This window comes from Saimiri boliviensis, chromosome 2 (genome assembly GCF_048565385.1).
Source record: "Saimiri boliviensis isolate mSaiBol1 chromosome 2, mSaiBol1.pri, whole genome shotgun sequence".
NCBI lineage: Eukaryota > Metazoa > Chordata > Mammalia > Primates > Cebidae > Saimiri > Saimiri boliviensis.
In genome coordinates, this window is record NC_133450.1 from 114101719 (window position 1) to 114115776 (window position 14058).

A 14058-nucleotide genomic window follows, 5' to 3' on the forward strand; every position below is an offset into this window, starting at 1 on the left:
TGCTATCAAAGCTTTTTTTTGCTCTCGCTCCCTCACACGGGCTAAGGTGAGACGGTACCTCGCTTGCGGCAGCCCAGGACAAACCCAGGGGCCCCGGGTCATTTGCCCCCCGGACGTCCCAGTGCGCAGGCGCGAGGCGGACGGAGCGTGGGGGGGGGAGGGCGGAAGCAGGGATTGGTGGAAGAGAAGGGATTGATGGAAAACACTGGAAGCTTTGTAGCGGAAGTCCCGCCCAGCTTAGGCCGAGCTTCCGGTTCTTACTGTTAGGGGCTGAAGCTGAGGGAGTCGAGGCAGCGTCGTCGCGATGGTGTTGTTGGAGAGCGAGCAGGTATGGGCCAGGCCTGGCCGGCCGACGGACGGGGGCGGCTCAGGCGTTGCTTGAGGCCTCTGCCTCCTTCTGCGGGAGGACCAGGGCCTTGACGCGGCGGGGCGAGGACTTGGGGCTGGCTAACGGGGCTGGGCCTGTTGTTTTCCAGTTCCTGACGGAGCTGACCAGACTCTTCCAGAAGTGCCGGACGTCGGGCAGCGTCTATATCACCTTGAAGAAGTGTAAGCAGCGGGAGGGGAGCCGGGCAGTGCTCCCCGGGTTCCCGGGGTCTGCCTGCCGCGGACCCCCGCCCTCCCCTACCTCCGCCACCCTGGCCTGGGCACCCTCGGGGCCTCGGGCCTGGAGCACAGTCGGGATTGTGGCTGGCGCGGCCCCCGGCTCGGAGCCGCCTGGGCCGCTCCCGGTAGCGGTGGGCCCCGAGCAGGCCAGGGCTCTTTGGCCGCTCCGCGCGGAGTGTCTCACGCTCCGGTGTGACGTGTCTCCGTCGTGGAAGTAACCGTTTTCTCCCGGGTGTCGCCAGGCCGTGGTAGCAGACGAGGTGTTCCGCGGAACTAGAGCGGCGGGGCCGGGTTGGGTCATCGCGTCCCTCCCGCCGCCTCCGTTTTCACTGTTTGTCGGCCGCTCAGCCTCGAACGCGGCCCTGTTCACCGAGATGCCTTTTTCCCGCAGATGATGGTCGAACCAAACCCATTCCAAAGAAGGGTACTGTGGAGGGCTTCGAGCCCGCAGACAACAAGTGTCTGTTAAGAGCTACCGATGGGAAAAAGAAGATCAGCACTGTGGTGAGTGAAGACTTGAACTTAGAGGATGGGGCGTTTCTGAACCAGGCTTTTAATTATTTCTCCCTTTTGCCCTGTGTAGGTCTTTGGCTGTTTTTGAGACCAGGACGTTCCTATACTTTAGTAGTAGAAACTTCAACAATAAAATAAAATGAAGAAAGTAGAGATCAAAAAGTCCTTAGTTATGTTAACATTTTTGTGGAAATGAAAGTAGCATATTGGTCCTTACTTGTAGTACTGTAAGGAGCAGTTGGCATAAATACTTGATTCCTTAGCCCCTTACTGTGCTGGGCCTTTAAGTTTCTTGGTACCAGGTATGCTATTATTTTCTTATTGTGGTTCACGTAGCGAATACGTAGCTAAATGTTGGGTTTGACGCTTGAGAAAATATACGTTAGTCAAGTCCTAGTCTTTCCTTTCAGTGGAGTTTGAATAAGGCAAAGCAAGTGACTCTGAATTGTGTGAATACTGCTTTATTCTGCTGTGGCAGAACCAAACTTGCTCTCTAATCACATTAGTTTAGGATACTTATTACATGAAAATGTCGACTATACTTAGTTGACAGATCTCCTGTGACAAGTTATCTTGAGAGGATTTTTACAGTAAAACAAGTTATGTGGTTTTTACAAATAAAGTTCGCTATCACGAAATACAAAAACCTAAGGAGTCGTCTTCAGAAGTAGAATTTATTTTGTGGTAACTTGCACTGTGCTTAAATATGCTTGAATTAATGGAAAGTAGGTTTAAAAATAAGATGGGAAGGGAGTAGTGTTAATGTGCAAAAAATTAATACTAAGTAGTCCTCTGACATTTCTCAGAACGCAGGTAGAAAACTCAGTGCCACCTCTCTAAGGAATTTCAAGGGGTGAGAAACAAAGCTTTTTTAGGAGCCTGCTGTCCGTCACATCTTGGTGCATTTCTCATGTGGAAAAAGATGCAGAGGTCCTTTGCTTGGTCTCTAGCTAGAGGAAAGTAGAGTAGAAAAATAATCATTTGTGTATTATGAGCCCTGAAGTTGGGAAGAAGTGTTTTAAAGGACGGATGTTGTCTTTGGGACGCTTTTGAGATACTATCTGGGATGGAGAAGAGAATGCTTATATGGATAACAGGTGTGCCCTCTTTTTTCCTTCCTTTTCAGGTGAGCTCCAAGGAAGTGAATAAGTTTCAGATGGTGAGTTTTGAGTGTTGCTTATGTCTCCCTTTTCAGGGCAAGAGCCAGCATGATAGTGAACACTGGGGAAAATTGATACTTAGGTTCACTCTTCTTTGGAGATAAGTTTTACCAGTGTGTTTCAAGTAAAAAAGCTGTTAGGGTGTGAATTTCAATGCTAATACCATCTTCCTTTCTCGTTTTTTTTGTTTTTGTTTTTTTTTAAAGCTAGATTTTGTCTTAGGCTATAGATACACAATACCTAGGGTGTGATAGATACACACTACCTAGGGTGTGAGTTTCAATGCTAATACCATCTTCCTTTCTCGTTTTTTGTTTTTTTTTTAAGCTAGATTTTGTCTTAGGCTATAGATATACACTACCTATAGTATAGTTGAACAAGAAGTTGCCTGCAACTTTACCTTGAAAAAAGTAAAAAATATGTGCAACTCTCTGTGGGTGTTGCAGAAGCTGCTATAATGTGGAAGAGTACTTTATGCTTCTACCATTTTTCAGTACAAGTTTCCCATAGTGCTATATTCTTTACCAGGTAGGCTTCCTGATTTTTGGCTACCCTAAATCCGTTATGCAAATAGGGCAGCTATTCTACCAATTTGCACATCTTTTCACTAAGATACGCTCTGTGTCTTTCAGGCTTATTCAAACCTACTGAGAGCTAACATGGATGGGCTGAAGAAGAGGGACAAAAAGAACAAAACTAAGAAGACCAAAGCAGCAGCAGCAGCTCCAGCAGCACCAGCACCAGCTCCAGCACCAGCAGCGCCAGCACCAGCAGCGCCAGCAGTACCACCACCAGCAGCAGCACCACCGCCAGCAGCAGCAGGAGCAGCAGCAGCAGCAGCAGCAGCAGCAACAGCAACAGCAGCAGCAGCAGCAGCACAGTAAAGGACACAAATTTCTTGCTTTCACCAATTAACCACTGAGTTGCTATTTTTTCCTTTGGTTTTTACTTTGGCCACGTAGCTAGGCTTCTGGTTCCCCCACAGTAGGTGTTTTAACATAAGATGAGGGTCCTTTTGGAAAGAATAGTTGCAATGTTTATAGGGTAGTTGTATTAAGAACCTAGTTTATTTTACATTTGGTTAATTGGTCTGTGCTGCATGGTTGTATACTCCTGGATTATAGATTAAAAGTCTCTGTAGTCATCTCTGAAGAGCAAGCTATCATTAAACATGTCTGTTTATCAGCACTGTCTTTCTATTCCTTTTCCCACCCCACTTTAATAGTGCTGGCAATAACTATTTTTAGAATGATGTGATTAATGAATAGGCTTTAGTTCTATAACACCTTCTAGAGTATTGGAATTGAAACCTGTAAAAAGTGATGTTGCTTCCTACCTGGTTGTATAATTTTATCATCATAGTTCCTTTACCAAGTTTGAATGAGTATTCAGTCAAATGAGTTTGTTTAACTACCTTAGGAGAAACATACTACAAACTCATCAGGAATATAGGTTCCAAATAGTGATTTTTGGTTTCTTTATGCCCTTTTAGTTTGGATATTTTCCTGCGCTTAGTTGTAACAGCCAAGGGAAGAGAAGGCTATTATCTTATGTTCCAGCTTTACGTTTTTCTTTAGTGTTAACAGATTTACAATTAAAAAGCAGCAGGTATATGAAAGCATTTATTATATCCCAAAAGATAAATTTATAATATATTACACATGAAAAACTAACAAAGCTCAACTTTGTAGGACAGCTTCTTAGAATTTTTTTTTTTTGGAGACGGACTTCCGCTCTTGTTACCCAGGCTGGAGTGCAATGGCGCGATCTCGGCTCACCGCAACCTCCGCCTCCTGGGTTCAGGCAATTCTCCTGCCTCAGCCTCCTGAGTAGCTGGGATTACAGGCATGCGCCACCACGCCCAGCTAATTTTTTGTATTTTTAGTAGAGACGGGGTTTCACCATGTTGACCAGGATGGTCTCGATCTCTTCACCTCGTGATCCACCTGCCTCGGCCTCCCAAAGTGCTGGGATTACAGGCGTGAGCCACCGCACCTGGCCTTTTTTCTTTTTTGAGACAGAGTCTTGCTCTGTTGTCCAGGCTGGAGTGCAGTGGCGCAGTCACAGCCCATTGCAGCCTCAGCCTCCTGAGGCTCAAGTTGTCCACTTCAGCCTTTGGAGTAGCTAGGACTACAGATGTATGCCACCTTGCCCAACTAATTTTTTAAGTTTTTGTAGAGATGGGGGTCTTGCTTTTTTGCTCAGGCTGGTCTACAACTCCTGGTTTCAAGCCATCTTCCTGCCTTGGCTTCCGAAAGTGCTGGGATTACAAGGGTAAACCACTGTGCCCAGCATCTTCTTAGAATTTAATTTTGAATGACGATGAATGTACAACATTCCATTACTCCAGTATAAGCCTCTGTCTTAATGAGGTCAGTCACAGTTCTTTAGAGTTAAAATAAGATTCTGTAGTAGTCATCTCTGTAGCTATACAGAAATAGCACAGACACCCTGCAAACGAAAGGAAAAGATTATAAGGACAGACTCAGTTTAATGAGTGAAGAACAGAGCTAATAAATTTTTAGAACACTTAACTGTAGGAGCTTTATTTAAGCCAAAACAAGGTAGAAGGCTAGTTATTAAATTATATAGGTTTTAAACAAGGTATGACTGACTGACGGGTCCTAATAAGGAGATAACTATTCACCTAATAGACTTCCTTGTTGCTTTTTAAGTGGATAACATGAATGATGGGCATTTTGACATAAGGGTACAGAGCAGAGTAGTCATGGTTATTTTCTTTAATTTTAACATACTTCTAGAAAGTGAATTACCTGGGTGAACAAAACTGTAATTGAGACAGCTATTCTTAGGACTCCTGTGTTTTCTTACTGACAAGATCATGACTGTGATTCACAGTCCAAGCAAGACTTAACTGGTTGTCAGCTGCAATTCTAGCAACAGCTTAGGTGTTAAGCCTCAACAAGACAACAAAATAATGTCACTCTGAAACCACCTCCCTGAATTTTAAGCATGTGAAACCTGCTATGCCCAAGTGATAACTTACTTTTTTTCTACTTTGATGTTATAAATTTCATCACAGACTAATTTGAGGTATCTTTGCTTTGGAAGACGTGACAGCAGCTGCTTCACAGTTGTGTTAAATGCCTGTTCATCAGCATCCCACTAGGAAAAAAATAAGTAAGACTTAACAACAGGGCACTAGGGTTTACCAGCTGGCTTTTTTTGGGTCACTAATGAAATTTCAGTGCCATTCCCCTCTTCAAGTATATCAGGAGATAGTAGAAACAGGAGACTGCTGGGGTTCTTCCTTTAAAGCGCCAATTTTCTTTAAAACAAGACTCCCTAATTTGAGCCTGATTAACAATGCTGCAGCCCTAGTGTGCTGATGTCACTTTATACCAGTTATTTCTGCCTACCATTTACCCTTTTTTTTTTTTTTTTTTGAGACAGAGTTTCGCTCTTGCTGCCCAGGCTGGAGCGCAATGGCATGATCTCGGCTTACATCAACCTCTGCCCCTGGGTTCAAGAGATTCTCCTGCCTCAGCCTCGCAAGTAGCTGGGATTACAGGCATCCACCACCACACCCGGCTAATTTTTTTATATTTTTGGTAGAGATGGGGTTTCACCATGTTTGCCAGGCTGGTCTCAAACTCTAGACCTCAGGCGACCCACCTGCCTCAGCCTCCCAAAGTGCTGGGATTACAGGCATGAGCCATTGTGCGTGGCCTCTGTTTACTTTTTGTATGATGGTGATAGCAGCCTAGAGTATATCCATTTGATTGGATCATAAATCAGTACATTGCCAGGATAGTGGTATATGCTTATTTGTAAGAGAGCAACAAATGATATATAAAATAGCCAAGTTCACTATTAATCTAATTTAATCTGTGACTAAACACTCTGGATAAACAAAAAAGTATACTTTGATAGGACGTTGCAAAAGTCATCTATAGCTATGAGTATAGTTAAGTATTCTTAATAGCAAAGATAAGTATTCCAGTTTTTAAAATTCTTATTTAGGCTATTTGATGATAAAGAGATGTACTTGTAAAAATTCGGTCCTTTATAAACATTTTTACAAAAGGATTTTTAAAAATACAGTTCTAACCTGCAAATGAGCTTCTCTAGCTGGAATCAAGGTTTGTTTGATACAGTATAGTATAGTGGTTAAGAACACAGATTCTGTTAGTCTGCTTAGGCTCAAATACTGGTTCTACTACTTATTAGCTGGGTGACTGTGGGTAAGATACTTAACCTCTCTACTTCCATACTCTGACTTATCTGTAAAGTGGGGATAACAGTATCTACATACTGGAATGGTCATGTTTAACTGAGTTACTACCTGTAAAATGCTTACCCTACATGCCAGACCCTGACATGTAGTAAAAGCAGTATGTATGGTTTTTAAAAATTTTTTTTAAATATATATTTTATTGCATTTTAGGTTTTGGGGTACATGTAAAGAACATGCAAGATTGTTGCATAGGTACATACATGGCAGTGTGGTTTGCTGCCTTCCTCCCTATCACCTATAATAGCATTTCTCCCCACGTTATCCCTCCCCAACTCCCCACCCCCCGCTTTCCCTCCCCTGGGTCCCCCAACAGACCCCAGTGTGTGATGCTACTACCTTCCCTGTGTTCATGTGTTCTCACTGTTAAACACCTGCCTATGAGTGAGAACATGCGCTGTTTGATTTTCTGTTCTTGTGTCAGTTTGCTGAGAATGATGGTTTCCAGGTTTATCCATGTCCCTACAAAGGACACGAACTCATCATTTTTTTATGGCTGCATGGTATTCCATGGTGTATATGTGCCATATTTTCCCTGTCCAGTCTATCATCGATGGGTATTTGGGTTGGTTCCAAGTCTTTGCTATTGTAAACAGTGCTGCAGTGAATGTACGTGTGCATGTGTTCTTATAATAGAACAACTTATAATCCTTTGGATATATACCCAGTAATGGGATTGCTGGGTCAAATGGAATTTCCATTTCTAGGTCCTTGAGCAATGGCCATACTGTCTTCCACAATGGTTGAACTAATTTACACTCCCACCAACAGTGTAAAAGTGTTCCTATTTCTCTACATCCTCTCCAGCATCTGTTACCTCCAGATTTTTTAATGATCGCCATTCTAACTGTCATGAGATGGTATCTCAATGTAGTTTTGATTTGCATTTCTCTAATGACCAGTGATGAGCATTTTTTCCTATGTTTGTTGCCTCATACATGTCTTTTGTAAAGTGTCTGTTCATATCCTTCGCCTACTTTTGAATGAGCTTTTTTTCTTGTAAATCTGTTTTAGTTCTTTGTAGATTCTGGATATTTTGTCAGATGGGCAGACAGCAAAATTTTTTTCCAATTCTGTTGGTTGCCGCTTCACGCTAATGACTGTTTCTTCCGGTGTGCAGAAGCTCTGGAGTTTGATTAGGTCCTATTTGTCTATTTTGGCTTTTGTTGCCAATGCTTTTGGTGTTTTAGTCATGAAGTCCTTCCCTATGCCTATGTCCTGAATGCTTTTGCCTAGATTTTCTTCTAGGGTTTTTATGGCGTTAGGTCTTATGTTTAAGTCTTTAATCCATGTGGAGTTAATTTTAGTGTAAGGTGTCAGGAAGGAATCCAGTTTCTGCTTTCTGCACATGGCTCGCTAGTTTTCCCAACACCATTTATTAAACAGGGAATCCTTTCCCCATTGCTTGTTTTTGTCAGGTTTGTCAAAGATCGGATGGTTGTAGATATGTTGTGTTGCCTCCAAGGCCTCTGTTCTGTTCCATTGGTCTGTATCTGTTTTGGTACCAGTACCATGCTATTTTGATTACTGTAGCCTTGTAGTATAGTTTGAAGTTAGGTAGTGTGAGGCCTCCAACTTTGTTCTTTTTGCTTAGAATTGACTTGGCTATGCGGGCTCTCTTTTGGTTCCATGTGAAGTTTAGGTGGTTTTTTCCAGTTCTGTGAAGATCATTGGTAGTGTGACATGGTAATTGCCCCATAAGCTGCATACCTCAACCATACCTCGGCTTTCCATTGAAACTGCTCTCTGTAACCCTAATGTGACAGGCAAGGAGTCCAAATCCACGCCATCCTGGCCCCTGTGACTTGTAGTAAGTAACTAAGGTCTGTAATTTCCATCCTACCCAGACAATGTGTAAACTAACACTTATCTTGACTTCTGTGAACCACTTAAGTAACAATCCAAATGTTCAAAGTTCCCTGGCCCTCACCCCTGCCTAGGAGGTGGTTCACAGGCATAAATGGTCTTGACATCCTACTTTTGGGGCTGTGGGTTAGAGAGACTTGAGTCCTCCGTGGCCGCCGGCAATAGACTCTGTAATTTGGCCTAGTCTTTGTCTCAGTGGTGATTTCACACTCGCTTGGTTGTAGCTTCATGGGGATAGTGTTGAATCTGTAAATTAGTTTGGGCAGTGTGGCCATTTTCATGATACTGCTTCTTCCTAACCATTAGCATGGAATGTTTCTCCATCTGTTTGTGTCCTCTCTTATTTCCTTGAGCAGCTGTTTGTAGTTCTCGTTGAAGAGGTCCTTCACATCCTTTGTTAGTTGTATTCCTAGGTATTTTATTATCTTTGTAGCAATTGTGAATGGCAGTTCATTCTTGATTTGGCTCTTTGTCTGTTATGGGTGTATAGGAATGCTTGTGATTTCTGCACATTGGTTTTGTATCCTGAGACTTTGTTGAAGTTGCTCATCAGTTGAAGGAGATTTGGGGCTGAGACTATGGGGTCTTCTATATATACAATCATGTCATCTGCAAATAGACATTTTGACTTCCTCCTTTCCTAATTCAATAACCTTTATTTCATTTTTCTTGCCTGATTGCTCTGGCTAGAATTTCCAATACTCTATTGTAGAGGAGTGGTGAGAGAGGGCATCCTTGTCTAGTGCCACAATTCAAAGGGAATGCTTCCAGTTTTTGCCCATTCAGTATGATACTGGCTGTGGGTTGTTGTTTTTTAAATGAAATAAGTATCTCTAAAAACTTAGTCACTAGAAAAGTATGAGTCCTTCAACATGGGATTTAGGAACATTTATGTTACATAAAAGGAAAAATGTTACTAAATTCCTGCAGTTGCCAGAAAAATACTACCACTAAGAAAACTGAATGCCATCTTCAGCATTCCTTTGGCAAAATAACAGCAAAGATTTGGGATTTTAAAGGCCACAGTGCAGAAAAGTTCATATTACTTACCTCTAATGATAAAAACTGTAATATGGTTTCTTTGGGTAGATCCACCTGTGAATACACAGAAATGTATATCATCTCTCAGGGAACTCTCAGGGGCACATAACTGCCTTGTGACCACGGTGTCATTTGGGGTATAGCAATTTGAATAGGGTTGGCAGAGACTGGGATGATACTGTTATGAAAGGGCTTAATGAACTGTGCAGTGATAAGATCTTAGCACTGGAGAATTAATAAGCAGTGTAAACTGTACTCCCTGTCCCTCTACATCACAACTGAAAGGTCTGATGCTGCTACATGTATTCAGTGTACACTTAGTAAGGCAGAGGCCTGAAATATGTAGGAAAATGATTTTTGTTTTCATTTTCCTTCCTCTATCTTTCAGGAACAAAGAGGAGAAATAAAAAACCTTCAATTCTTCCCCTAGTTCTTAGTAGTTTTAGATTGCATGTGGTTCACATCAGTGACAATAAGGCCTGCATACAAATTCTGCTGACACTGAGCAAGATGCTCTGAACCCTGAGGCGACCACTTTGACAGTACGGACAGAAGCCACTTACAGCCAGAATTTCGATTTCACTGCTTTTCTGATGTAAGTTGGCAAGGGAGGTTTGAAGTCGAGTTTGTACCTAATAAGAAAATAGAATTCAGAACATGTTAAACCAAGCCATCTTTCTTGCCATCTTATTTCCTATCCCAGGATACAATCACAGGGTAACACACCAAAGCCTACAAAGGATTCCAAATAGCGTCTAAAGGTTTGCCCTTGGCCTGGCCTGGTGGCTCACAACTGTAATCCCAGCACCTTGGGAGGCCAAGGCTAGGGGATCACCTGAAGTCAGGAGTTCGAGACCAGCCTGGCCAACATGTCAAACTCTGTCTCTACTGAAAATAAAAAAATTAGCAGGGTGTGGTGGCAGGCGCCTATAATCCAGCTACTCAGGATTCTGAGCAGGGTGTGATGGTGGGCGCTTATAATCTCAACTACTGGGGAGGTATTGGTGAGCTGTTACCGTGCCAGTGCACTCCAGCCTGGGTGACAGAGTGAGACTCTGTCTCAAAAAAAAAAAAAAGATTTGCTCTTAATCCACCCAAAAAGGGGTGTCTAATAATCTCAGGGGAAATTACATTTTTATAATCTGTCTTGACCATTTGTTCAATAATCCTTAATTATCTCTTTATAATTTTGAAGTGATGCCTAATAAAGGCCCAGTACAGTGAAACAGTGCACGCAGCAGAGAGACAGATGGTATACCGTATGAAGCTAAATTGGGAAAAAGGGAGAGGTGGCAGCAGTAAGGATATGGCATGAGAACTGATACTTGGTAGGTGATGAAGGCAGTAGGAAGACAGGAAAAACAGGCTTCCACTCAAATCCTGAGAAACAGCTAGATGAGCTTACAAAAATAAAGTACCTGATCTTTCTATTTTGGCCTGATTACATTTCTAAAATTGCTCCTTCTTAACACTCTTTTGCATATGTCCACGGCATACCCTAATACTCATATTCAGTAAATTTAACTCAGTGTTCTACTGTAGTTATTTCATTTTGAGACAGTCTTGCTCTGTTGCCCAGGCTGGAGTGCAATGTCGTGATCTCGGCTCACTGCAATCTCTGCCTCCCCAGTTCAAGTGATTCTCCTGCCTCAGCCTTCTGAGTTATTGGGATTACAGGCATGCCACCACGCTTGGCTAATTTACGTATTTTTAGTAGAGACGGAGTTTCACCATGTTGGCCGGGCTGGTCTCGAACTCCTGACCTTGTGATCCGCCCTCTTCAGCCTCCAAAAGTGCTGGGATTACAGGCATAAGCCACTGCACCCAGCCTATAATTATTTTCTTAACATTGTTCTCTATATAATGCATACGCTGCTGCTTTTTTTTGAGAGGGAGTCTTGCTCTGTCGCCCAGGCTGGAGTACAGTGGCACGATCTTGGGTCACTGCAATCTCCGCCTCCTGGGTTCCAGAGATTCTCCTGCCTCAGCCTCCTGAATAGCTGGGCCTACAGGCATGTGCCACCACACCTGGCTAATTTTTTGTATTTTAGTAGAGACGGGGTTTCACCATGTAGGCCAGGACGGTCTTGATCTCCTGACCTCATGATCTGCCCCCCTTGGCCTTCCAAAATGCTGGGATTACAGGCGTGAGCCACAGTGCCTGATTGCATATGCGTCTTAAGTTACAAACTCGTTTGAGGACTGGGGCCATGTTAATGTCTTCTACATTTTACACAGCCCTTAGCACACCATTAGGCATAGAGCAGTTGCCAAAACCATGTATGGAATGAGAAACCTGCCTTAAGCCTTGTCATTGGCCTCTTCTACTTTGCCATTTAGAGCACAAACCAACCAACCTCGACTACCTTTAGAGCCAGATTAGATCATTTTCATTTAGATGCAATCACTCTGACAACAGCTGCTTCGAGGTGCCCACAGTGCACAGTGGCCCCTCTTGGACAGATAGGAATCCTAGAGCCAGAGAGATGCTTTCTATTGATAACACTTTCAGAAGCCATCCAATTAGGGAAGCTGGAAGAACAATTTTTTTCTTGCAAAAAATATTTCCACGAAATTCCATGTTTCTTACTTTCCTTTCCTGTTTTTTTTCTCTTCTGTAACTCACGTTAGAAAGCCAAAGAAACCCTGACCCAGCATACCTGAGTTTCATACCGCCTCCTAGTGCTGGCTGACAGCTTCTCCGGGGCTAGCACACTCACAATGGGAACCACTGCTGCTCCGTGGATTTCAAACAAACCTGAGACAGAGAGTTTGAAAATGTATGGCCTTATCTGGTCCTACTTTCTACATCATCCTACAGAGAGATGGCAGAGTTTGTTAGTAGACATCCTGTTGTGATTCTAAGGCTAGATCATGACTGGGCTTTGTTTTCTATCCCTGCAACCATCTGCACCTGACAGGTGAGGAGCCCAGAACCCTAACACCCAGCAGTTTTGATGCTTCTCTCCTCAGGAAGGGGTTGGTGGAAGGTGCAGGGAGGCAACATGAGTCATCAAAACCTCAGAGGCCTAAGAAAATCAAGCTGATATTGCCAAACACTAATACTTCTTTAAATTTCTCCAAGAATTAAAAATCTGATGGTGACACAAAGTCAATGCTAATAGAATTGAAAGGGAAACACTCAATTCTGTTAAAAGCCAACTATGTCTCCTCGTGGACTTAATTGGTGATGAAAGTAAAGGCCTAACTGTCACCACTGTGCCATCTTAGCTTTCATGAGAACAAAATGTATATAGTGTCTTTCTTCAAGGGATTTCAAAATATTTCCTTCAATCCTCTGTATGAGGAAAATTAGCCACATTTCACTTATACAATAAATTGAGTAAAAGGAAGATTAAATCACTTGTAAAAATAAGAGATAAGAGTCACCTAAATTCCAGTTGTTTTATCATTTTCTAGGATGTCGATTTCAAAGCATAGCGATGAATTCCATGTGGTACAATTTACTGTGTATATGTTACTTCTAAAAAAAATTTGCAGTGTCCCAAGCAGTTAGCCACAATAATAAGTGCTTACAGCAAACAAATAAGCATTATTATGTTCAGATTATAATTAGTAATTATACCTGAGGCATTAGAAAATGACCCCTTCAGATTCTGCACTGCAAGATTATCAGAAGCTTCTCTGAAAACAAGCAAACAAAAACAAACAGTCAATAAGGCAAAAGCAACACATAACTTACAGTTAACTGCATGTTTAGTGAGCCACTTTTCCATTAAATATAAAAACATCTTGGTTATTAGTGGGTGGAAAAACAAAATTTGCATTTAGTTAAGTTTTGGTCAAGAGCAAGTAAAAAATTATAAAGGATGTCTTTTTAAGTTAACAAATGCCTAAAGAAAAATATTCTGATTTATTCAGCTGGGCTTGAAATCCTGGATCCACATAAGAAGTTGATTTCAATGAAATATAATGGGTTTTCTTTTCGGGCCCCCTCAGAATACAAGGAAACATGAGCAACAGCAGCCCCACCTTCATTATGGCAGCAGCCTTGGCAACCACCCACAGGAGAACATTTGGTAAATAAGGATAGTCTTTAAAAAGGAGTGAATGGATGTTCTTTCAAATGCTGTGAATTAATTTATAGCCTTTGAGAGAGAGAACAGCACTCTATCTTGGGAAAACAGGGAAATAAGCATCTGCGTGAAGGAACAACTTTGAACCTTTCCCTGCTAAAACTAAATTCCATGTAGCCAGTGTCTTGGTAATGTTCCCCCATACTCACTAGTTGGCTATTTCTTTGTCTTCTAAACCTCTGTCTTTGATTTAGATCTGTAATTCTAATACTGGTGATCTCAAGAACATTATGTTCCCTCAGAAACACCTAATCATGAATTTATTAAACCTAGGTGCAAATAGGAAGGGGTGGGGGGGATGAGAAGGACAGGACAAGGCTTATTTTCTATAAGCCAGGAGTTCTCAATCTTGGCACTACTGATATTTTAGGCCAGGGCCAGAAAATTCTTTGTTGGGGATTGCTAGTCCTGTACCCTTTAGGATGTTTTGGCAGTATCCCTGGCCTCTCCTAGATACCAGAACTCCCCAGTTGTGACAACCAAAAGTGTCTTCATACATTGCCAGATGTCCCCTGGGAAG

At 42.5% G+C, this 14058-nt stretch overlaps 2 protein-coding genes across 2 annotated transcripts in view; one reads left to right on the top strand and one right to left on the bottom strand.

The window, feature by feature from the left end:
* The first annotated feature begins 217 nt into the window (after positions 1 to 217).
* SRP14 (signal recognition particle 14) lies at positions 218 to 3431 on the top strand. The gene is made up of 5 exons (XM_010346300.3): positions 218 to 328; positions 477 to 549; positions 998 to 1110; positions 2246 to 2278; positions 2912 to 3431. Exons 1-5 carry the CDS (start codon positions 305 to 307, stop codon positions 3161 to 3163), a joined length of 495 nt encoding a protein of 164 aa, XP_010344602.2. The 5' UTR covers positions 218 to 304; the 3' UTR covers positions 3164 to 3431.
* Positions 3432 to 3888: 457 nt separating this feature from the next.
* The window catches only part of EIF2AK4 (eukaryotic translation initiation factor 2 alpha kinase 4), a 115004-nt gene continuing 104834 nt past the window's right edge, over positions 3889 to 14058 (bottom strand). Inside the window, exons 34-39 of the mRNA XM_039462883.2 lie at positions 13028 to 13086; positions 12102 to 12199; positions 10005 to 10073; positions 9451 to 9495; positions 5287 to 5405; positions 3889 to 4730 (exon numbers count right to left, since the gene is read on the bottom strand). Coding sequence (XP_039318817.2) covers positions 4673 to 4730; positions 5287 to 5405; positions 9451 to 9495; positions 10005 to 10073; positions 12102 to 12199; positions 13028 to 13086 — 448 coding nt within the window. The 3' untranslated portion in view covers positions 3889 to 4672. The remainder of the gene's footprint in view (positions 4731 to 5286; positions 5406 to 9450; positions 9496 to 10004; positions 10074 to 12101; positions 12200 to 13027; positions 13087 to 14058) is intronic.

Coding starts and splice junctions, on each gene's coding strand:
- SRP14 (XM_010346300.3), top strand. CDS start 305: ATGGTGTTGTTGGAGAGCGAGCAG. Junction 329..476: donor TGTTGTTGGAGAGCGAGCAG/GTATGGGCCAGG, acceptor GTTGTTTTCCAG/TTCCTGACGGAGCTGACCAG. Junction 550..997: donor CTATATCACCTTGAAGAAGT/GTAAGCAGCGGG, acceptor TTTTTCCCGCAG/ATGATGGTCGAACCAAACCC.